Raw genomic sequence first — 25787 nt, forward strand, 5'->3', positions numbered from 1 at the left:
ATCTTGTACTGATCTACTAAGCTTACTTTTTCTGGGTTGCTCTGGCTATGAAGTGATAAAAAAGCAGATATTATTTTAAACATTTCTAAGTCAGCTGAATGAATCTTATTGAAGCGTGTCTTGAACGAATACAGTATTGTTGTTGAAAAACTAATCGTGATAACAATAGTTTTTGGAAATCATTTTAATGAAAATGTTCTTAGACTTACTGATTTTTGAGCAATGCATATGTTTTAAATCAAGAAATATCCCTATAAAGAAATGAAGATGTACCTAACGATGAATAAAAAACATTGTCTTATATGATATAAATTGAATTGAAATACCTGAAAGAATCTTGTTAGTATCCACAATCGTCTTCGGGTGATAACTGATTGTGGATAATCGAAACGTCGTGAAGAAACTTGGAATCTTTTAGTTTTTAATTTTCATTTCTTGTTAATAATTTTTCAATTTTCATCTCGTGTTAATAGTTCAATTTTTTTTAAATTTTTTGATTGTTGCTTGTATTTTTTTCAGTGTAATTTCAGTTTTATTGCTTGATATAATTGTTTTTTTTTTCAGCTAATCTTTTTAATTTTTAACAGATTCTTTCAGGTATTTCAAATCAATTTATATCATATTAGACAACGGAAGTCCGAACTAATGAAATGCACCACGAAACATTGTCAACTACCTTCAAACAAACGCTTTTTATATATTGTATTGCCAGTATATATTCAGGTTGCTAGCGTCTATTTTGATAAGCAGCCACTAATGTCCACAGTGCCGATTCTGTTAGTATAAACTGTATACTAACTTATACTATGAAGTAAAGGTGAAATAAAAAAAACGTGTTCGTCTCGGGACGCCCTACCGAAGTGATAAACTAACCTAATGAATATTACTGGAGTTTTTTCCCAACACCAAATTATTATTTTTAACACCTCGACACGTGTTTCGATCACCAAGTGATCATCTTTAATGATGATCACTTGGTGATCATCATCATGATTTTACAGTCCTACAAGAGTTGACTGAGCAATACATGGATCGACAGATTGAGTTCTTTGAAGTTGACCAATTCAATTAGAATAGAAAATATTTTGTTTTTCGATTAGTCAACATATACTCCAAAAGAAACGTGTACCGCCAAAATTGTCGGTACTGGGTGAAAAAAAAAATCATTCGACGAGGGAACTCCACACCAAGAAACTATAAGAAATTAATTTCTGGGCTGGTATAATAAGAACTGTTGTGGGCCCATTTTTTTAAGAGAAATGTAAATGAGGCAAATTATCTTGACTTGTTACAAAATTAGTTGATTCAATCTTTGATGGACTTATTTTCCGGCAGAATACATTCTCATTTACTAGAGGAATTGACATGATTTCAACAAAATAGTGCAACCGTCCATTTTGAAGTGAACGTCCGACAATAATTGAATATAACTTTCTCAAATAGATTGATTGGTAGAAACAGAGCGGTCAAATGACCAGAGAGATCACCGGTTCCTACACTATTGGACTTTTTCTTGTGAAGACATGTGAGAAATGAAGCGTGCCAAACTAAAATAGATAAATTGAATATACGCATAAGTTAAGCTATAAGATCCATTACATAAAAAATGAGAGTAAAGTGAGAAATTCTTTTTAAATAATAGGCTTATAAGTACTTGGTTCTCACTTTGAGCATTTGCTCAATTAATATTGAAATAGAGGCTAATTTCATTATGAAGTATATTCCAATAAAAAATTAAGTCTTGTCCTATTTCGGATTGATAAATAATTGATATGTGCCACAGATTTTTTTACTCTCCAACGATGTAATCACAAGACCAACGTTTCCATTCAAAAAGGTTATCTATCGATCACGTTACTAGCCGAAGTCAAGTGATGGTTAGTCTAAAAAAAGTATGTAGTATAAAATGACCCCCATAAATATAGATAGAATAGAACACAATGTATCCAAGATAAGGAGAGCCAGAAAATGTTGGCAAAACGGGTAATTCATAACTGGTGAATCTTAATTCATAACTGGTGAATCTTCTTCCGGTTCATATTGAAAAGTATAATTGGTGGTGGTTTCTCGGAGACGAAACGTCGGGTTGAAGATCCCTAATCATCATCTCATACAGCTTGAAAATTGAAAATGAGGAAGTGACTTTGTTTTTTGATAAACGTCGAGAAAAAATCAAAACTAGACGGGCGAATTTCGATTCTTTTCAAATGAACCCTAAAATGGGCAATTTTTTTCTAATTAAACCAACTTAGTATATCTTACGATTTTCAATTTTTCCACACTGGTCCTCCTTATCTGCCAACATTATATATTAAAAGTATAATATGGCACTTTTTTGTAAATTTCTGTTTTATTTTTATATTTAGATACTTTTTTTGTATATTTGTACTGTTAAAAACATTTATTAATGGTTAGCGAGAACACCCTAACAAAATGAGCAATTCCTTTTCACGATTTTCAAAAACTAAAACCTTCATTTTCCCAGCTACCCATCTAGCAGTGTTGAATTTGTCACATAGTCACAGAACAAGTTTCAGCCTCATCTGCTATTTATAGAATACGATTTACATATTAAACAGGTTATGATACGTTCGTTCATTTTTGAAAGCAACTTCATTCTTTACGAATACCCGAACAATAACGGAATAGAAATCATTAATAATTGCCATTGACAATATTACTTGATCATGTATACACATTTATATCGATAAAATCGGTAATTCCATATATAAAAATGACATCATGCCTACACATACAGAACACGGCGTTCGACATACGTTTAGCCATTGTTTTATTGATTGTTTATATTTTACGAGGTTTTCAATATTGACATTGGAGTAGTCACATAAATCATCCGAAGCAATATATTTGAAAAAAATTTGAACTACAAAATAAATCATTCAATAGGATACTAGAGACGAATGAAAAAAAATCTTAGTAGTGCACTATTTGTATTCAAACTTATAAATATATTCATTCATTGTAATTAACATAATACTTAAACTTTTACATTCCCATATTAGGTAGGTATTCGCCCTCGCCAGCAAATATTTTATCGTAGAAGTAATTAATTACATTGGCGAAATAGATTATTGCTGAATCGTCTGTTGGTTCCTCATAATTGAATGTTGAAAATATATTAATATTTATTTTGAATTTATCACTGTCATGGTATGGAAAATATGAACTTATTGAATATTTTGAGATGTACTAAATATCGTTATCTGTGAAGATAATGGTTCGCTCAAAAAATAAGCAGACTAACTTTGCGTGGGGTGTGAAGTTAGCGGCCACTTTACACTAATGTTCAAATGTGGTGTGATTTTTTTGTCGATATTGATACAAATGAAACATGTAGGACCCTATCCACTCACGAACGGATTTTTTATGAACTATCACTATTCTGGTCGTAACAAATAGAAACGGTTACCTATTAGAAGGAATAGCGGAGGTGAAAATGTTCTGGCTGCTTCGACCCGTTTATAAAAGTTCGTGAAATGATAAAATTCTGGCCCTGAATTAATATTGATAAATAATATTCACAAATTACTGACATTTTGAAATTTTGGAGTTATAATAATTACTAATGAATGAAATACATATCGGTGTCTTTCAATATTTCCATTCTTTTGAGATACGAAACCGAAGATTATAAATATATTATTTTCTGCAAATGAGTATCATTTGAACGTATTCAAAAGATCCAATTACCTTGAAAATTTTTTGCCAAAAAAATTATCCTATCAAATTTGTCTATTTCTAGTCATGTGTGTCGAAATAACCAATGAAACCATCATTACACTGATAACTACCCATGGATAGTTTTCACGGGTAGTTATCACTTATGTCATGACATTGCTAAGCAACCAACACAATAAAGTTGGGAAAGAAAGTTTTTGGCTTTCTACTACTCCATCTGATACAAAAAAATGGATGAGAGAATCTTCCAAAGAAAGGAATGATTAATCAATTTGAAAATAAGTAACTCTATACATGGATGTGTAGATTATGCAAAGAAGTAACTTTCAGACACAAACTGAAAGAAAGTCCTCCTGAAACAGCTACTTTTATATAAACATTGAATTACACGAGAGAAAAAATTCTTTCGAAACAAATACTTCTATATGAACACTGAATTATACAGAAGATACTTTTCTCTACTCAGTTTGTATTTCAAACATTTGTTGTGGAATAAGAATCAGATATCATTCACATGAGTTCTACTTTGAATGAATGGTAATAAATTGTACTCACATGGAACACTGTCACCCTAACTGGTATACACGTGTTTCGCCTTAAGACACTTGCCCTAAGGCTCTTCAGTACCAAACTGTATAGAGTTACTTATTTTCAAATTGATTAATCATTCCTTTCTTTGGAAGATTCTCTAATCCATTTTTTTGTATCAGATGGAGTAGTAGAAAGCCAAAAACTTTCTTTCCCAAAAAATTAATCACTCCTGAAAAAATATAACCCTTTCAAATCACAATAAAGTTGTTTGACATTTCAGTAATTCAATTTATTTTGAAAATGTCACTTCCTCGCTTTGGTGTTCAAAATGAAGTAACCGAGGCAAATACAGCAAGATCAACGGAATATCATTATACGAATTGTTCTTTTAATAACTGTGTGTTCAATAAATAATTTTGTTCGAATTGCAAAAAATTTTCTCACCGAATATCCCTCGAACATTGATAAATAACTCATAATTTTATCACAACTTCCTCAAGCACGTTATTTTAGGTAACATCCCTCCGCCTTTGGCGTCGGGATGTTACCAAATAACGTGCTTTCGAAAACTGTGATAAAATTATTTCGTTAGTTATTAATGTCCTTGGGATATTATAGCTGAAAAAATGAATTCATTCGTTATGAATATTTTTAAAATTTTACACCATTTTATTCATCCAAAATGAGTCGTCGCTTTCAATATTTTGAACTAACATTCATAAGGGAGCTCAAACAATGAAATAGTTCGACGCACGTGTGTGACGTAAAGTTAGTTTTGGATTAGGTAATCTTAACTATTGTGCAACAGCAACAGCTGTGATTTTCATCTGAAGAAGCAAATTTTATGTTGTTATTTTTTCAATTGCTTCTAATGGATGTCCTTTCTAGATTGTTTTTGGCCATTTCACTTTGTTAACTTTAGACTCCTGTTAATAAAAACATTCTAACCGAAAAATAAAATTTTTCTCATCAATGCATATTTCACAACTTTTAAAGCGAACTCTTATTAAAATTGTTTTGAAGGCAGAGATGCGTGATCAACTCTGTATTTTGTGTTGTCATTTTCTAGAAATCATAAATAGGCACCTACAGTTATTGTTTTATTTCATTTTTGCATGATATTTTCTTCCTCCCTGAAGTTCCATAAAACATTTCCACTCTATCTTCTTCCAATTGAAGATGTGAGCGGGTAAAATGGTTACATAGCATTTTTGTAGGAAAAAGGATGTATGTATAGTTTGAATATTGCCCTCTATTATACCTAAGTATGTGTTGAAGTGGCCAACTCTCGAACACTATTGTGGGATCTTCACTCAACAGTTTACAAAACCGCGGTACGCGTTATACTACAAAATAATTTTCCCGTTGAGTGAAAATCTCAAAATAAAGTGTTGTTTGAATTTATGTACACAATAATATTGCGAATAATTAAACCTTTAATGTTTATGTAAATAAAGCTGCAAATATTGAAATTTTAGTTTCATTTCTCTCAAAACCAAGAATGTTACATAACTTCTCTTTCCACTCACCCCTTCAAAGATAAAACATACAGGAAGGTCCATATTTTCAACAACACATACTATAATAAACTTATACATTTCACATTAGTAGGTGAAATAATTAGCGAATTCAAAAGAAACATCATCAAGAAGAAACATAAATCCAATGAAAAATGCAGAATTATGAACTGCAATCAGCAGTGGAAAATAAAAAAAACACTCCTTTTGGAAAAGAGCAGCTGTATTGCGAAATAATGTAAGTAAGGTAGCAATATTGAAATTTAATTATTTTCATCCTTACAAACTCAAATTCATCTATATTTTGAAACCAGGGGATCTTGAGAAAAGGTTTGGATTTTGTGATCAATATTCATTCATAACCAATGTATGGTGTGGAATTCGGAATATATACAATTTTTGCGAACTTTGATAGACTAAAAACATGTTATCAATGAGATGAAAAAAGTACCAGAGAAGTTCATGAGTACCTGCAGAATCTATTTCAGGGGAGAGAAAGTATTCGGAGGTGTCTTAGCCCGCTATGTTTCCTGACATTATCCTATTAGATATTTTGATGGAGCTATACAAAAAGAAGATATATCTGTAAAGGGTTTTCAAAAAATTTGATTATTTGGACAAAGTAATCAAGGAAACCATTACTGATTTGTCCAAGCTTTCGGAAATGTAATAAATTGTTTCCATCATCAGGGGTGCTACAAAATTGTGGGTGTAAGTAATATTATGATATAAATGAATGGTTAGACTTACAACTTTATTGAGGATGTTTCTTACTATGTTTATGTAAAATATTGGGCACATAGAGTTAAATGAGCATTGATACAATACATTTTTAAAAATCGGGAAAGGATGTCTAATATTGGATAAAATATTTGATGAAAAACGTTACAGTTTAAAATAAAGAGGATAATGTCATATGTTGAAATTTCACAAATCGTTTCTATTGGTTAGGATTGACAGACAGTTGACATGACATATGTCAGTGGTTATAGTGATAAAAGTTGTTGCCAACTTCAAATTGTAAAGAATTCTTTGTAAATTTCTACCTGTGGGTAGATTTTAAAAGTGAAGTTAGGATAATAACCTTTGAATTAAATATATAAGTACATTATTCTATTGATGCTAGATTTGATAGATTCATTGAAATCACAATCACTTTCGTACGAGGTTATTCTGGAGCTCAAAGTTCTTGACGTTTGACCAACATAGTTTTTATTGCACGATTGACATGGAATACTATATACCACATTCGTTCGAGAAGTGAGGGGGGTTCATCTTTGACTCTGGTGTATAAAGTTCTAATTGTGAGAACTGCTTTGATGGTTATTTTAATATTCGGTAATTCGTTTAAAATTTTAGAGAGTTTGGGAGTGATCTCCCTAATGAAGTGTAAAGTAATATAAAAAACTTGAGTTGGAGCAATATTATTTTCTTCGTTTCCAATTATATTTGGGTTTGGTGGAGAAGTTGTAGTAAAGTAATGTCTGATATGGATGAGGACTTGAACAAAATATTTTTTAACATACTTGAAGGGTATGAGTTATCAAGAAACAGTTTAAGTAAAATATCATCAGTTATTAGTAATAATGTCTTTGCTAATAACTCTGCTCATAAAAAATTGAATAAAGATCCTACCAATTCTATTCAAACTGAAGCCAATACTTAAATAAAAAAACTAAAAGAATCAAATCAAATTGACGAAGTGATGAGAAGCTACAGTGGTATTTCCCCAAAGTTCTATGCTCTACCCAAGTTTCACAAACCAACACTTTCAGTAAGACCAATTGTAGCCTCGATAGGATATCTTACCGAAAGAATTGCTGCATTTTTAACTACTATCTTGACTAGGCATACGACTTTGACAACGAATACTACATAAAATTTTCATTCGAAGTAACAAATAAATTCAATAATACTACATTACCACCAAACTACATTCTAGCCAGTTTGGACGTGGTATCCCTATTCAGCAATGTATATGAGGAAGCATGCATAAGAGCAATCCACAAACAATGGAACAATAATAGTTTACATTGTATCCTTTCAGAAGAAAATTTCATTAACCTTATACAATTTTTATTTGATAACACTTATTTTTCATTCGACAACAAAATTTATAAAAAAACGTTTGAAAACCAATGAGTGCTTCAATTTCGCCAATCTTAGCTGCATACGTTATGGATGACCTATTAGACACAGTAATACCTGTCTTATCCTTTATACTTCATTTTATAAAAAAATACGTAAATGATATCATCATTTCACTGCCAATGGATTGTACTGAAGAGATTCTCGGCACACTAAACAGCTATGATCCCTACATTCAATTCACTGTGGAAGCAGAAGACACTGACCACTCCGTACCCTTTCTTGACACAAGGTTCATACGAACTACCAACAACAATATTCTTATCGATTGGTACGGAAGACCTTGTAGCTCAGGAAGATATATTAACTACTGTTCATATCACAAATACTCGATGAAAGTGAATCTAGTGAAACAAATGAAAAATAGAGTGTTGAAATTATCTGACATCCAATTTCACAAAAAAAATCTTGATATTTTACTTAAACTATTTCTTGATAACGCATACCCTTCAAGTATGTTGAAAAATATTTTGTTCAATTCCTCATCCATATCAGACATTACTACAACTTCTCCACCAAACCCAAATATAATTTGAAACAATGAAAATAATATTGCTCAAACTCAAGTTTTTATAGTACTTTACCCTTTATTAGGGAGATCACTCCCAAACTCTCTAGAATTTTCAACGAATTACCGAATATTAAAATAGCCACCAAAGCAGTTCTCACAATTAGAACTTTATACACCAGAGTCAAAGATAAATCCCCTCTCACTTCTCGAACGAATGTGGTATAACGAAAGTAAATGAAAGTAATTTGAAAACTAGAAAACTAGAATGCCATGAATTCATATTCAAGTTAATAATGCTAAAATAACATATTTCTATACTTGAAAATGAAAGGGTAGTAAACTCCCGCATGAATTGTTAATGTTTTATCACCTCTGTATGATAAAAGGTTTTGCTTCTAATTTGATATGCTTTATTTATCTATACATGATATGACGCAGACATTTTCTAACGAATCGATAATAAAATTTTCTAATTCTATATAGTATATTCCATATACCTATCATAATAGTAACAAATTTATATAACAAATTGTAAAATATTTTAACGTTCTAATATTTGAAACAACCCTAGTAACTATAAAACTGTCATCGTATGACAATTTTAGGTATTTCAACGTTAGGCTGAGGCCGCACTACGGTTTTTTGCCGCTAGCGGTAAACCGCCCAACCGCCTGAAACGCACACACCACGGTTAAAAACAGCGAAACTGGCCACGATTTTCAGTTTGAAGATGGATTTTAAGACAGCTGTATGTGTTGTTGTTCTAATACTACGAAGCAGTAAAAGAAAACGTCATCAAAAATTTTGCAAATATTGGGTCCATCCACTGACTAGCCGAAGATTGAAGAAAGGTATCTTTCATAAAGTATCAAAATCTGAGAAATGTTTCAACTACTAACGGAAGTGAGTAGCCAGTTTCGATAACATTTTGCAGATTGTACGTCCACACATTACCTAAATAAATACAACATTTCGCTTATGTATTTCACCAGAAGAGCGGTGACCTCTTCATAATGCTGTGCCGAATAATGACAGAACCACCCGCGGCAACCGCGGGCGGTTCTGTCCTAAAACTGCTGAAGAATTACATAATGACACAATTCATTCACGTTTACAAGTATGTACAACTGAAAAGTATTTTTTCAGAAATTGTTTAGAAATTATATTTATTTATTTTTCATAAATTACTAAACAACCGCAGATAGCGACATTATTTGAACACATTTCTAACCTAACCTCCGAAAGTAGGTACTACAAAATTTGAATAAAGGTAAATAAATAATAAACAGAATGATTTTGTCAGTTGCAACTGATTTTCAGAAGAAGTTATGTTAATACATGAAATGAAGAGTTTATGAATTATTTGAGAAAATGTCTGTAATTGATAATTTGACTTAGAGTAATAATATTTAATCAATGGAAGAAGTTGCCGCTGAAAAACAATAATATAAGATATACTAATAGGGCATTTTTGATGTTGTTGAGAAAATGAACGAAAACATTTCATTGGCATTTTGCCTCAAATCCCATAATTCATAAACGAAACGATGTGAAATAGGAAAATATTTTCCCAATAACATCCGAAACCAAACCTAACCTAACCTCACGACAATTTATGGGAAACATTGAAGAAATGAGAGTATTTCCTACTATTTCAGGAACAACTGAAAAAATCGACAACTATAATAGTTCGGTAATTATTTGAGGAAAATTGGATTCAACTCATAGACCAGAGAATCTAAATAGTTCTGTAACAAAATGACGTAATTTTGATCATAGCATTCACACGTCAAAAATCACCTCGATTACGGTGTTCAAGGAATTTTTATAGGATTCGCACGTTAAAGGTTAAGATCTCATTGATCCTGAACTCACACAAGTTTCGACTTCTGAACGTTATGGTACATATGGAGACATCTGCTGGTTAACGGAAAATAAATATTTAGAAACTGGAAGCGAAAAACGAAACGATAAACCTTGTAGCAATATTCATAATTTTCAAATAATTCGGATGCTCCATGTCAAAACACAGTAACTGACATGGGAATACCTTTGTATATACCGTGTTTGAACACATCATCCTTCACTTGTTTCAGAGATATAAGATAATCAAAAGACAGTCCTTTTTTCACCTTTTTTTTTAGGTATGGAGCAGCCGAATTCGTTTCCAATCATGGAATGGATTCGAATAATTTTAAATTATTAAACAAAATTACTCTTATTTGGTTTAAATTTTGTCGTGGCATTTACTTGTCAAAAAAATCAACTGTTTCGAGACTTGTTCTTCAACTTTCAAGTTCTATGATTTTCAAATTTGTTCCCATTGTTGTGAACTCCGTGAAATGAATACAAGGTTAAATCATGTGTACATTTTTCATCTACTACCTATTAGTCATGATGTCACAATATGCGTCATACGTTGTATACCACAAACGAAATCTAATCAAATTAAATAGTCATATGAACTCACATATTTTCAACGAAAGCACGCAACTTTCGACCATAATAATTGAACAATTCCAGGTGATTCACTTGTTTATGACTGCCGATTCACCTTGAAAAATACAAAGCAAAGAGCAACCAGAAAAATAAAACTTAGAATCACATGCCAAAGTACAAAAACAGAATATTTCGTTAGTATCAGCCCCCTAACCTGAATATTGGAGGATGGTGTTATTGTTGTTTCGAGGGGGTTCGACATGACGTTTCTTTGTTAGCGTAAATTTCGCGGAGTTATTCGACTTGGGCAACGTATCAGCTTTAATGATAAACTTGTTTCCACGAGATTTGACGCGAATTTTAGGCAGAGTGCTCATTTTTTCCGACGCGCACCTTCAAATCAACTGCCTTATCGATCGAAAACAAACCGTAAAACATCGTTATCAGCAAAAGTCTAGATAATCGCAGTAGGCGGATGGCAAAACAAAAGTAAAAGCGAAACACACGAGCTTCGAAGAACGATCGGATCTCACCTCGCGGTTGATCGGTCGAGGTAACACTGAGTGGAATATGCTCTAATGGTGAACGTAAAGATCTCTCGACAAACTGCCTTAAGTGCAGCACGTAATGTTGCCAGCGTTGAGAACAATTCTTGTACATGGAAGAACGGCCGAAGAACTCTTGGACTTTCTTCCTTTTAAAAAATTTGAATTTGAAAACACGATTTCTTGCAAGGAATGCCAGGACCACTTACTATGTAGATTTGAGGTACCGGATTAACGATGAAATATCATCCATTGATGGTAATGTAGTTTGGATATGAAAAAATGAAATGACATATTTGAGAAATCACAACTGAACATTACAGCTTTTTGTCTCGATTATTGCCATCAAAACGATGAAATAATGAAAAGGCTAGACCACCAAAATATGCTTCTACAGAAATCCTCAGGTTCAATTTGATATTATGACAACTAGAGTCTAACTGTACCGAAAATATGAAAATGAATATGTGAATCATATATAACTCGTGATACAATGAACAGATGAAAGAAACCGAAATGAAAAATAAATCGGCACACTTTACTTATTTACATAGTCTGGGCTTTAAGTTTAGATTCGTGTTGAATGGACATACTTTTAGTAAAATTAAGTGGTTAGGCTCATTCGATACGAATTGTATAGATCATTGTGAAAAAAAGTAAATTAGTTCATAAAAAATTCTAATATTTATAAACAATTAAAGACCCTAAAAAGCAGTGTTCGGTTTTATTTATAGTTCGTAAACTATAAATATTTTTGAATTTTGAAAAAAAGATTCTTGAAGAGGAGGAAATTTACTGAAAAAAAAGTTCCGACTCCCGAAACGCTATCTCAATTATTTATAATTTTAATTTAACGCTGAAAATAGCCGTCCGCGCGCCATTTTTAGGTTACGCGCACGGCCTCTAAGCGAGTACGTAACTTGAAAATATTTTTTTTAAGGTACTCACAGTAAACTTAAAGACATAATCTAAAAACCATAGCGAACTGATTCCCGTTGGAATTTTTCATTGAAGTTAATTTTTCAATAATCTAGACCAGGAGTCTTCAAACTACGGCCCGCGGGTTAAATCCGGTCCGCCAGAGTCATCAATCCGGCCCGCGACAGCCAATGATGAACTGTCATCAATCTGGCCCGCGACAACCAATGATTACCTAATTGTTGTTACTATTGCTGTGATAAGTTGAAGAAGAAAACACAGAATGATAATTACTCGGTTTTATTCACTTGCAAGGTAAAACTTAACGACAGAAATGATGACAAAGAAAACTTAACTTAAGTATCTAAGTTTAGACATATTAATAACTAACAAATAATTGAAATGAATCACAGTAAAACAAAAACACTAATGAGATTTATGTAATTGTGATTTTCCACCGACAATACTTTGTAGTTGTGGATCAATTTTACTTGTACCAATCATTAAAAGAGATTTAAGATGCTCATCGGTTAATTGAGATCTGTAAACATTCTTTGTGTACTTCATCTTTGAAAACGTTTTCTCACACAAGTAAGTAGTACCAAAAACAGAAAACAACCCACGAGCAAATTTATGCAAATTATCAAATTGTTCCAGTGGAAGAAGAGTCTTATAAAATTCTAACAAAGATGAATTTTAATATTTGTTCTTAAGCATATCACTGCACCGTAAATCAATAATTTCCATTTGGACTTCCGGAGCCAGGGTTTCAATGTCAGAATCAAAAGGATTTTGAAACAGCTTAATTTCATTCGCAATGACATCAAAATCTGAAAAACGATTATCAAAATTTATCTTCAAAGCACTCAAAGTTTTGATTGCAAAATTGACGGAAAATTCAGTCTCAGTAGTGTGGCTGAATATTTCACATGTTTCAAAATGTACGATTGAAATAGTATTATTTTCTGCCTGAAGGATTTGATATTGGTGTATAAATCAGGGAGAAGCTGATTTTCTTCTTGCAATCTCAAATTCAGTTCGTTCATATGATTTGTCAAATCGACATAGAAGGCTAACTTCCACGTCCATTCACTAACAATAACTAACAACTGATATGACTGGTTTTAGAACTTCAGGCATATTCAAACATTTTCCGCACAAGGACTGTTGATGAATGATACAATGTAAGACTAATGGTTTTGAACCACCATAATTTTCTACAGCCTTTGACACAAGTGCAACCACTCCTTTATTTTTACCATACATGTTTTTGCCTCCATCAGTTGTTATAGATTTCAAATTTCTCCATCGAAAGTTCTTTTTATTAATGGCATTTTCAACTCCCTTAAAAATATCTGCCCCAGTTGTCGTGCCGTGAATACTATCAATATCAAGAAGTTCTTCATACACTTCATAGCTTTTATCTACTCCGCGAATAAAAATCAACACCTGAGCAGTATCCGACACATCCGTTGACTCATCCAATGCTAGAGAAAACCACTCATGATGTCCATTTTTGTCAGACAGTTGAGATGATATATTTTCTGCGATGTCTTGCACCCTCCGAGACACGGTGTTTGCTGACAAACTGACTTTTAAATAAATTTACCTTTTCGGGGCATATTTCTTCGGCTACTGCAATCAAGTATTCTTTTATCATTTCTCCATCGGTGAATGGTTTGCCACGTTTTCCGATTTCAAGAGCCACACGAAAGCTGGCGCGAGTTGCAGACTCCTGTTCAGTATTTACTATGGTAAACAAAGATTGCTGCGATTTGAGTCCGCGTTTCAAAGCTTCAAATTTTTCCTTCCGCAAACTTCCTGTATACTTGAAGTAACCTTGAAGATGTTTCGATTCATAGTGTCGTTTAATGTTATAGTCTTTGACAACAGCTATGGTTTCATTACAAATTAAACATAGCGCCTTATTACTGGACTCAAACACAAAATACTGAAAGTTCCATTTTTCTTGGAACGTTCTGCATTCACTGTCAATTTTTCGCTTCTTTTCCATACTAACAAATCACACATAAAAACAATAAGTGAAATAAAAATACGTTTATTGACAGGTGTTACTTTATTTCACAATAGACAGTTTCGCTTCCTTCGCCTTTCCTACACAGACTAACTCGCAGTTGCGCCGCTAGCCTTTTTATATGCAATTATTACTGCCATCTCGAGGTGATCGGAATACACTAGCTAGAACCAGAACTTTCTCGAACCAACGCGGTAATTCCAAATATTTAATTACGCCTAATGCCACCTAGCGGGTAGCTGAAAAAGATAGTACATAGTACCACTACTAGCCACTAGATTTCGTTAAGTGTCACAATACACAATAATAATTGAAATGCAAAAAAGCGTAAGTTTACTTAGGCCACGCACTTTGCGACTATCCTAGTCTAGAAATATAGTTAAAGGCAAAAATTGGCCCTTGGAACAAACTGAAAAAATCTAGATTATTGAAAAATTACTTTTAATGAAAAAATCCGACGGGAATCAGTTCGCTATGGTTTTTAGATATATCATAAATTTTTAAAAATTTTCTATTTACTTCAAGTACCTTAAAAAAATTATTTTCAAGTTACGTTCTTGCTTAGAGGCCGTGCGCGCAACCTGAAAATGGCGCGCGGTTAGCTATTTTCAGCGTTAAATTAAAATTATAAATAATAGAGATACCGTGTCGGGAGTCGGAACTTTTTTTAAGTAAATGTCCTCCAGTCCAAGGATCTTTTTTTCAAAATTCAAAAATATTTCTAGTTTACGAACTATAAACATCAAAAACGAACACTGCTTTTTAGGGTCTTTAATTGTTTATAACTATTAGAATTTTTTATTAACTAATTTACTTTTTTTTCACAAAGATCTAGACAGTATTCCGGATCGAATGAGCCTAACCACTCAATTTAACTAAAAGTATGTCCATCAAACACGAATCTAAACTTATAGCCCAGACTGACATGACCTCACGAAAATAAGATAATAATCCTTCAATTCAAAATCCGCCTTGAATGCAAACACTTTATATATGATATTCAGAAATCTGGATATCTTTATTGAAACTTATTGGTGTCAAACAAATTCGAATCGAAACATTATTCCGAATGATAGCAATTTCATTGAAATTGAAAAAAATACAGTTAATGCATTTTAACGTAACAATGAAATACAATTGTGGAAAAATGCTGCCATATATCCGAACAATGTGTCTTTAATAATTATACTTTCAAACGAATGTATTTGTTGAAATTTCGCGTTATTCAGGTAATAAAAATTCATTAAGTTGATGTTTTGTTGGTATATTCACGCATTTAGCTGATAATAATTCAGGAATACCACTCGATCTAAAAGTTTCCTTCTGATAAATGTCCTTTTTTGTAAACTCAAACTTTTATATTTTTGGGCAATACCAATCGCGCAACCAGCAATAGACAAAACAACTCGTCTTACGGACTCAACGTTTTTATCATGCTGTTCGTTCTCACGGTATTGCTAAATAACAAACTTTGCGTTAAAAAATGTAAATTTATAGAAAAATTGATGAGGTCCTATATAATTTAACTACAGTATTACTATAGTATTACTACAGAAAACACCCGTTTGTTATTCAACCATCTTGTCCTACAAAATAGCTATTGATCATATGAGTGTTAAAAGTAGGGTTTTATTTTGTGAGTGAAAAAGTTTGCTAAACGAGCGTAAAGAGTTGAGCAATTTCACGAACAAAATAAAACACAAATATTATACAAAGTTTTTTGTACAACTGTCCTGTTCTCATAATATAGATAAATTCAATATTTCTATAAAAACACTTCATGTCAGTTAACTATTTTCATGTTATCGCATTTGGTGTGAAGTAATCGTGTCAAGTGACGGCGAATCACCTGGTTACCAATAGACGCTCACGCGTTTCATTTAAAGACATATTTGAAGTTCTTGCTGGTGTTTAATGTCTTGCAAAATGAAGAACAATAGTGAGGAATTGTGTGTTCCTGACGATATTGAAGAGGCTGCAAAAAGAGTTTCAATCGAATTGTTACCAAAAAAATCGGCTCAGCAGTACGACACCGTATATTCTAATTTTTTCAGCTGGTATAGACTTTAAAACGTCGAAGGAAATTTCAGCGAAACCGTCTTCTTAGCCTATTTAGAAGAGAAATCAAAAATATGGAACTCGTCAACTTTGTGGAGTAAGTTTTTAACGATAAAGTCGAGTGCGCTCGTTAAAAAGGTGTTAATACAAGCAAATATTTCAAGATAATAGCATTCTTGAAGCGTGAAAATGAAAGTTATAGGCCCAAATAATAAAAAACTCTTACGTTTGAACAAGTCCAGAGGTTTATAAATGCGGCTTCAGGTGAAAAATATTTGATGATAAAAGTTACTACTATTTTCGGAATATACGGAGCCTGTCGGAGTGAAGAGCTGTGCCATTTATTAATAAAAGATATTGAATAAATGGATAAATCATTGATTGTTCAAATCCCAAATACAAAAACGAAAATAGGTCATTCTTTTTGCATTGTTGGAAAAACATTGACTATTTTAATAAATACGTTGCATTCCGTCCTTCTGTTATCAATCATCAACGTTTTTTCTGAAATACACAAATTATAAATGCAGTGCCAACCCAGTTGGTATAAACACGTTTGGGAAAATGCCCTCTACCATTGCTGAATTTCTGAACCTCCCGGAACCAAAGGATATTCAGGTCACTGTTTCAGAAAGAGAATTAGAAGCAGAATCAGGAGCAAATATAACGGATATCAAGAAGAACGGAGGATGGAAGTCTACAACAGTACCTGAAGGTTACATCGATCAATCTACTTCTTATAAAAAGGCTATTGATGAAAGAATAATCCCAACAGCTAGCTTCAGCGAACAGCGTCGTCCTTCTCACTTCAAGAATTAAATGTTAATTCCCATGAAATTGTCAACTCAGATAGTTCAAATATATTACAAGGCTCTTTAACATCGCAAGGTATTAATATCACCAGTTCTTCCAATTGTACTTTTCATATCAATGTTCATATTGTTCATAAGAAAACTTCTTTGAAACTTGAATAATTATGTTTTGTTTATTGCTATTTGGTCGAAAAAAAATCATGTTAATACTTTTAACAGTAGTGTTGAAAATATTTTTAACACGCTACTTTGTAAACATCATCTCTTGACAACTATTAAAAATGTCACTTTTAATGACATTTGTACAAAAATTCATTTTGAAATTCAAGAACTTCAACAGAGAGACATCAATTATATAAAATGGTTGGGAAAACAGAAAACATTTTTCGTAAATTTTGCAAAGACTGCACAAAGCATACCAATAAAAAACAACACTTTCAGTTGCTAATACCGTAAAAAAAAATTGATGTGAATTAAAAAGAAAAAAATACCATGAATCGTGTATAAACCATCAGAACGATCAAATTTCCACTGCAAGACTAAATAATGTAATCACAAATCAAATATGATTTACATGTAACAATTATATTTTGAATCATATTTGCACGTCTAGAACACTCATGATTGGATTACCTTATGCAAAAATAATATTGAACTAAATGAAAGTATGTAGTTTAGCACAACATTATGTAAAAACACTGCATCACCCAAACCGAAAGAAAAGTATTTTCAAGAAGAATATTTCAAGTTGAAATCAATATAGTTGCCCTCACTATTGCTATATCGGAAATGGCAAGACTTACAAGGTTACCTAAATTAGACAATAGTTATTACAGGGGATATGAAAACATTTTTTTCAATCATGACTGCTAATAGTCAAAATTAAAATTGCCGGATTTACCTTGTTGTTTGTTTGAAATTTGCTGTTGAAGGTTTGTTAAACTGGTTTTAAGCGATTTTCCACGCGACGGTTCGTTCATTGGATTCCATCAACGTTCTTTTTAATGGACATCTATTTTAGTAGTCACTATTCTCCTTGGAGAAAAATATCAGAGTCAGGTCATACAAAGCCCCGTTGGAGATGTCCCAAAAAATTTGAGATTTATATTCCTCATATCTAGAAATCGAAAACGGATCGACTCCAACTGACTCTTGGAAAGTTGCAAGTAGATGTGAATATCCATTCATTTTTGTAAAGTGTTTATAAATCAAGTATTACCTCAAATTCGGCAGTGTATCAAAATACAGTATTTTTCTACATTTCCGTTCCAAAAAACATCATAAAATTATGTTACTGAAAAATTAGACATGCACGAGGTTTGTTCAAAAATTAGGGTGAATTTTCATTTTTTGCTTGGCATTAGCATTTTTTATTTCACGGCTTACTACGAAAACGATTTCTCAACAATTATAGGTTTTTTTAAATATTAGAAATAAGCATTCATGCTTCACGAAAATTTATTTTGAACACTACTTGTATACTACAATAAAAAGAAAGAAATGCATCAACTTTCAAATCTAACTGCAAATTTTTCAGGCATATCAAGACAGAATAATTAGGTTCCATTAATTTAAATGGGCATTATTTTTTAATATTGGTGTAGTGACATATCTAAATAATTTCCGCCAGCTAAGGAGGTTCATTTATTTTACCCAATAGATTCAAATGTGCGTGGTGATCACGCATCTATCATTGTTTGGGTTAGTTTGTTTATTGGTTGGACAGAGTTTAGATAAGCGCTCACTCCCTGCTCTAGAGGTGATCGATATGTGCAGGTTATAACCCGTTTTTTTGGGATATTATTTCAATTCCAGCAAACTTTGCAGTTTGCTTTTTAGTTACAGATTCGAACCACTCTGAGCAAATAGACAAATCCCTCCGTATTTAATGCTTTTTCTGCAATGAAAAGATATAAGGCTGAAATTTGCAATTTGCACTTGTTACTTTTGTTTCATTAACCCAAATTTCAGAGACCAATCTAAGGCTAATATCAGTTTCTACAAAAATGCTTCAACTTATTACTAATATTCTGAATGGTAATATAAAAAACATCTTCAATTCTGATTTTAGATTTCATGTCACAATCATTCTAGTAGAGTTGGAATTTGGTGCATTATTTATTTCTAAGGACTCAACAGTTAAGCCTCTTGCGATTGCCTTAGATATGAAAATATGACTCCATTATTTTTCTTCCCTGGACGTAATGCGATTGATATCATGTAGTGTTAGGAATTACACGTTAAAAGGTAAGACCTCGTTGATCTTTAGCTCGCACAAGTTTCGACTTCAGAGGGTTGTCGTTCGTAGGGGTGCGACAGCTGGTTAACTGAAAACATATTTCAAACAGATATTTAAACAGTTCACAGGCTAAGGATTCATGTTGGATAAAAGATGTACTGTTTGTGATACTATTTGATACTGCTAACTTTCCGTTAGTACCTCCCACTTTTTGTTGTTATGAAGTACCAGATGGCCCCACACAGAAATAACTTTCTCTTTTATATTAGATATTTCAATTTTCTCAGGTAGTTGTTGTATTTAAAGATACAGTTCCACCGTGATGGTGGGGCTATTATTAGTATTCAATTTCTACGTGCATGGTTGTGTGGAACTCTGACTGTAAATGACTACACTGCTTTCCATCGTTTCGTATTTGAATGCATTTCTGTTTCTGGGTTATTATTGACATATAATTTCTTCTCTCGCTAGTATTACCTTTGATATAACTTTGTTTCAATAGATTCATTTTTGACCGTTCAGCCTTTTTTCAGTTTATAAACTCCATTTGGTGCACTCATTGTTTGAAAGTAGAATTCGTTTTTTTTTCTTTATGTTACTTCTTTCAAAAACAGCTCATTTTTCGCGTCTTTCATTTCCATACTTTCTTCCGGCTCACTTATTGCCTATTTCAAAAAACTCTGCTCGATATCAGGAGGATTATCTACAATACATCAATACTTTTTTTATTGGAATTTTCAATTATAGAAATATATAAAAAAAGAAAATAATACAAATTATGAAACAAAAACAAAAATTAATTGATGCTCCGTATCGACTTGATTGATTCCAGTGGCGCATTGACCGGAAAAACCTGCAGCACCTCATCATCTGAAGACCTTGATCTGCAAATGTCCTCTCTTTCATATAATAAAATGTAGGGTATCTCCAGAGGCTATAATACATTCAAAATATTGCCAAAATATTTAGTGACACGACTACTATCGTCAAACTTAAACCAGTCCGTTTCGTAATAATTATCAGATTCAACGCCAGAACCAAAGTGAACAATGACTGCATGAAGATTATAATAGTGGTCTGCTAGATTGAAATGTTCATCTATTTAGAACAAACTATTAGAAAGTCTCTCGACGCGCGTTTTGCTAACCAAGTTAGCATCATTAGGAGATGGAACAGTTTTGTCTAATTTAATCAACATTTTGAGTGTTACCATTTTCGATACAGTAATAGTGGAATCTGCTAAAATTAATGGTATATTGAAAGTAATGTTTTATTTACTATTTTTACTGTGAGTTCACTCTTGTCGTTATACTTAACGAAAAAATCAAGTAAAAAAAGCTGCATATGACAACATAAATGCGAATAGTATACAAAATAAAGGAACACATACCTTGACTGGAGGAGCAGCTTTGTTCCCCTGCTGACTCGGGCGGTGAAGATACGCTGGTTTTATCACTTTCTTCCTCTTTTCTTTTCAGGGCCTGAAATGGGCAATTCGAGTGGTTGATTTATTGCATTCATTTGATGAACATAGGAACAAACGACAACAATGAACAGGCAAACAGCAAGCAAATGTATAGCAAATATAATTATTAACATACTCAATTTGTGGTGAAATTAACAGATAGTCCGGGACTATCAAACTTCTGCTACCTACTACTATTACTAGATTATTTATTGTGAAAGAATATAATTCTGGAACCATCAATGGCATGATCAAACACATTTTTTAATTTTTATGTTTATTATAAAATGATCAACAAAAAGTTTATTACTTCTTTATTATATATATATATATATATATATATATATATATATATATATATATATATATATATATATATATATATATATATATATATAAGGGTGGTTTTTCGGGGATTCGGTCTGTGTTGAAGTAAATACTACTCTTTTTAGCTGCCCGAGCTTTCGCTAATGTTTACTAGCTTTATCGAGGGCTGTAATATAAAAATGGACATAATAAGTATACATATAAAACATATAACAAAAAAACAGTAACATATCTTTGCTATGTGAGGATTATTACTTTATGAATGTTATTTTGAGAGAACTCTTGAACATGAGAATGACATTTTTGACGTTGAATGATGTGTAATAGTTTTTGTTATAATTTTTTGATGTCGTTTATCATGGTGATTTATATTGTTCAAATATTACAGAATGTATTCAGGTTTTTTTTGTTTATGAAAATGAATAAATTGACAACCTCAGCAAAATTTATTCATTTTTATCAACAAAAAAAAACCTGAATACATTCTGTAATATTTAAACTGGAGTGGCCAGCAAAGTCACCAGATTTGAATCCGTTATATTTTTATAGAGTCAGTGAATGATGACCTATATCAATAGAGTATTGATAACTGCCGCGAAATTATAACAAACAGCTGCCAAAGTCTGAAAGCTCTTTGAAAAAAATGTTCATCACTGTATCGAGCAAGAGACCAACACATGTTAAAGTGAAAATTCATTAAGTAAGAAAGTGGGCAGCTGAAACTATAGTGACTTGGATCGGATTGGATATTGTCGTGACTGTGAATAAAACAGTGCGACGCGACGGTATTACGGTACTACGGGTTGGAACTTCATTATTGGAATTCTAGATGACGTTGAAGTAGCTAGATTTTGAGATTTTTTTTAGAAACAATTTTTTGATCTTATATAAAAAATATTTTTTTTGATAAAAAGTATTCTATGTTAATTCTAATTCCTCCAAGAACATGTGTACAAAATTTCATGATGATCAGTTGAGTAGTTTTCACGTGAAACCGTAACAAAAAAAACTCACATTTGCATTTATATTATTAGTAGAGATTTATATATGTAGGTTTCACTAAGTATAACTACCATTCGTTTTGAGAAAAAAAAATCTCCCTTTGTTGTTTATAGGTTATAGTATTCAACGAAAGTCATTTTTTGTGGAGGAAAAAATCAGTTTTTATCGACCTTTTTTTTGGGTAATTGTTACCTTCCACAATCTGAAAAAATTTTTAGTTTACCCCGATAAGTTACTGCGTAAAAATCAAAGTATTTTTCACAAAGAAAAATCTTCTATTTATCAGTAACTTGTCGTATTTAACAATTTTGCCTATCAAAAAATTATTAAGAAATAATACTTATCTTTTACGTTTCGGAGGCCAAAATCTGCCTCCGTCTTCAGAAATGGATAAAAATTCGTATATATATGCGTATATATTCGAATTTTTATCCATTTCTGAAGACGAAGGCTGATTCTGGCCTCCGAAACGTAAAAGATAAGTATTATTTCTTAATAATTTTTTGATAGGCAAAATTGTTAAATACGACAAGTTACTGATAAATTGAAGATTTTTCTTTGTGAAAAATACTTTGATTTTTACGCAGTAACTTATCGGGGTAAACTAAAAAGTTTGCCCTTTTACACTTGAATAAAGTTCTCCATTATAATTTTTATATTTTTTCAGATTGTGGAAGGTAACAATTACCCAGGTCGATAAAAACAGGTTATAGTAATTTCGAAAATTTCATTAAAAAAGTAGGAGAAATGAATTTCATAATTTTCTTATTCTGGAATGATATAACTTACCTGTTACAGTTAATTACCGAACTTTTTTTTCTATCCCGAGGATTTATTTTATATTTTCAGCTGGTGAGTTTAAAGAGTAGTTAATGGAGACCTCAAGATTAGATATAGGTCAGATTACTCTCAAGACATCATACTATAAATAACTATGCAAATTCTGATAGTTTTGAGTTTCGATATATGCAGATAATCTGAATTATTTAATAAGGTGATCTCCAGTTAGAAGCGATCGTCCTTCAAAATCTCTCCAACTATTCGAGTTAGATGATATAAAAGAACACTTTTCATTCAAAATTTCAGTACTCAGTTCAACTTTGTAGAAATGAGAGTGTTTTTGGTAAGTAGCAAAACGATATTTTTAAGAATAAATATTACTACTGAAGCAATTCGAAAGAGTCCTATTTACTGAATTTTCAATCTATATATATGATATCATTATTCAAAATTGACTATATGCTCTCTTTGAAAAAGAGAATATTTTAAATGTATTTTTGGGAGAAAATTGTGCAGCATACATTTTTTGACACAAAATCATTTTCGAACAGTACGGGCTTTCAAAAATGTATCTTTTGGTCTCCAGCTCCATGTAAAATCTTGAAAATGAAACTCATTCGAGGCGAAAATTTACGTATTATATCCGAAAAGTTTCCCCATTTACACAATCACCAACTGATCCTAACAATTTCTCGCACGGAAAGATGGCCATTTCTGAGTTTTCCTTTAATTTTGATTTATTAGTAGTCCAATATTATTGGTCTTCAATTATTTTTGGAATACTGAAAATCAAAGTTCATTCACTGAAGTTAAAAATATATATAAATAAAACATCATATTGATTTTTGTAGTGTTTGGCTCTTCTTGCTGTGTCAGCAGTAAATGCTGCTGGAAAAACAAAAACTGGACTGGATAAGTCATCGGAGAAACCGAAACGCAGTCTTGTTTTCCATGATGGTGGATTAGGAGGGATTAGCGCATATGGCGGCATTGGAGGCATTAGCGGAATAAGTGGACTTAGCGGACTTGGCGGAATATCTGAATGTAAGTATCATGCTATAAATTATTTAAAGGCGTTTTTGATTCAATAACCTTCTCAATACAATTCTCTATATAATTCTCTTCACGAAATCAACAGGCCAGTCCAACTTTAGCGATTTAATGATAAATTTTTGGAAATATTTCATGATGAGAACATACTCTTTTATCTTCATCAAACGCAGCCCTTTCAAAAAATGAGGCGTATACTAAAATTATATTCATAAACTTGAAGTGAATGATATTATTATTTTTATTTACAGCATCTTATGGACTCAGAGGTGCTTCCAGCTACGGAATTGGTAGCGCTTCCGCCTACGGACTTGGTAGTGCTTCCGCCTACGGACTTGGTAGCGCTTCCACCTACGGACTTGGTAGCGCTTCCGCCTACGGACTTGGTAGCGCTTCCGCCTACGGACTTGGTAGCGCTTCCGTCTACGGACTTGGTGGCGCCTCCGCCTACAGATTAGGTGGTGCTTCGGGTTACGGATTAGGTGGCGTATCCGGCTACGGAGTCGGTGCAGCTCTTGCATCAAGCTATGGATTGGGAGCCGCTTCTTACCAACAACATCCAATTCCTCATTCACATGAATACCGCCAAGTATCTCAACACGTACCAATAAGAGTACCCCAACCATACCCTGTAACAGTTACCAAATCTGTACCTGTGCCACATCCTGTACCCGTAGAAGTACCAAGGCCTTATTCGGTGCCTGTTCAAGTGAGAGTTCCAGTAGAAGTACCCAGACCATACGAGGTTAAAGTACCAAGACCTGTAGCAGTTCCAGTCCAAGTTAGGGTTCCCGTAGAAGTTCCTAGGCCATATCCAGTTGAGGTTTCCAAACCAGTACCAGTTGAAGTAGAAAGACGAGTAGTTGTTAAAGTGAGCTGCATTCTCATTTTTATATGTATATAGAACATCAGTCTGAAACTTCATGCCTTTTTTTTTCAGGTTCCAGTTTCTGTGCCCGTCTCAGTGCCACAACCCTACACAGTCCAAGTACCAACACCCGTACAAGTGAGAGTACCCACCCCAGTATACGTAAAAGAACGCAAATATGTTCACACTTACAAGAATATTGACCATGGGGTGGTAAAGAACGGTGCAGTCAGTGGTGGATTAGCTAGTGGTGGATTAGTTAGTGGTGGATTCGTCAGTGGTGGATTAGTCGGCGGTGGACTGGGAAGCAGTGAATTAATCAGTAGTGGATTATCTAGCAGTGGATTGGTGAGCGACGGAGTGGTCAGTGATGGATTGGTCAGTGGTGGATTATACAATGGTAATTTGCCTGGTGGCATATCAGCCTACAGCGAAGGGATTAGAGGTGGATGGCATTCCGGTCCTCTGAATTCATACAGCCATGGAAATTATCACAGCGAGTCTTGGAAATAGAGACGTTTTATAAATAATTTGCGACAAAATTAATATTAAGCGTTGAAAAATCAAGTTAAAGTTGGAAGTGATAATGAAAGATCAATCCGATAGTTTTTTTATGGATTATTAATTATTTCACATCAAACAAGTAACTTTTTTCGTATTCAATAAAGAGTATTTATTTCTATATTGTGTTAAAAATTATCTGACAGAAACGAGAAAAATGTTGAATTTTTGAATTCAATCAAATTGACTTTAATTTATATGAATTACATTGTGAGTAGTAGCATACACAAAATAGGCGGTTGAGAACATACTGTAGCTGATGGATTTGAACAATGTTCAAAG

The 25787-nt window shown here is 32.8% G+C and overlaps 2 protein-coding genes and 1 long non-coding RNA gene across 11 annotated transcripts in view; 1 reads left to right on the plus strand and 2 right to left on the minus strand.

Moving 5' to 3' along the window:
- Positions 1–25787, minus strand: part of scrib (scribble planar cell polarity protein) — a 313705-nt gene that overhangs the window by 78662 nt on the left and 209256 nt on the right. For all 9 annotated transcript variants that reach the window (XR_012465828.1, XM_074177044.1, XM_074177046.1 and 6 more), the window contains one exon: positions 20843–20933. Coding sequence is in view for 8 of the 9 variants with exons in the window: in XM_074177044.1 (XP_074033145.1) it covers positions 20843–20933 (91 nt within the window). In the remaining variant the exon portion in view is untranslated. The remainder of the gene's footprint in view (positions 1–20842; positions 20934–25787) is intronic.
- Positions 23215–25626, plus strand: LOC111509707 (uncharacterized). Its single transcript, XM_023165535.2, has 4 exons — positions 23215–23369; positions 23878–24070; positions 24328–24947; positions 25017–25626. The coding sequence occupies exons 1-4, from the start codon at positions 23355–23357 to the stop codon at positions 25455–25457; spliced, it is 1269 nt and encodes a 422-aa protein (XP_023021303.2). The 5' UTR covers positions 23215–23354; the 3' UTR covers positions 25458–25626.
- LOC141482980 (uncharacterized) lies at positions 23897–24560 on the minus strand. Its single transcript, XR_012465830.1, has 2 exons — positions 24428–24560; positions 23897–24379 (listed from the first exon to the last, which is right to left on the minus strand). It is a non-coding gene; the product is annotated as an uncharacterized lncRNA (long non-coding RNA).

The sequence above is a fragment of the Leptinotarsa decemlineata genome, unplaced genomic scaffold, assembly GCF_025532065.1.
Source record: "Leptinotarsa decemlineata unplaced genomic scaffold, Ldec_3_MD MMD2_tig00002159_RagTag_RagTag, whole genome shotgun sequence".
NCBI classification, from domain to species: domain Eukaryota; kingdom Metazoa; phylum Arthropoda; class Insecta; order Coleoptera; family Chrysomelidae; genus Leptinotarsa; species Leptinotarsa decemlineata.

Excerpts from the sequence above, each read along its gene's own strand:
- LOC111509707 (XM_023165535.2), top strand. Across the intron at positions 24,071-24,327 it reads ACTTGGCGGAATATCTGAAT|CATCTTATGGACTCAGAGGT; the intron begins GTAAGTATCATG and ends TTTTATTTACAG. Across the intron at positions 24,948-25,016 it reads AAAGACGAGTAGTTGTTAAA|GTTCCAGTTTCTGTGCCCGT; the intron begins GTGAGCTGCATT and ends TTTTTTTTTCAG.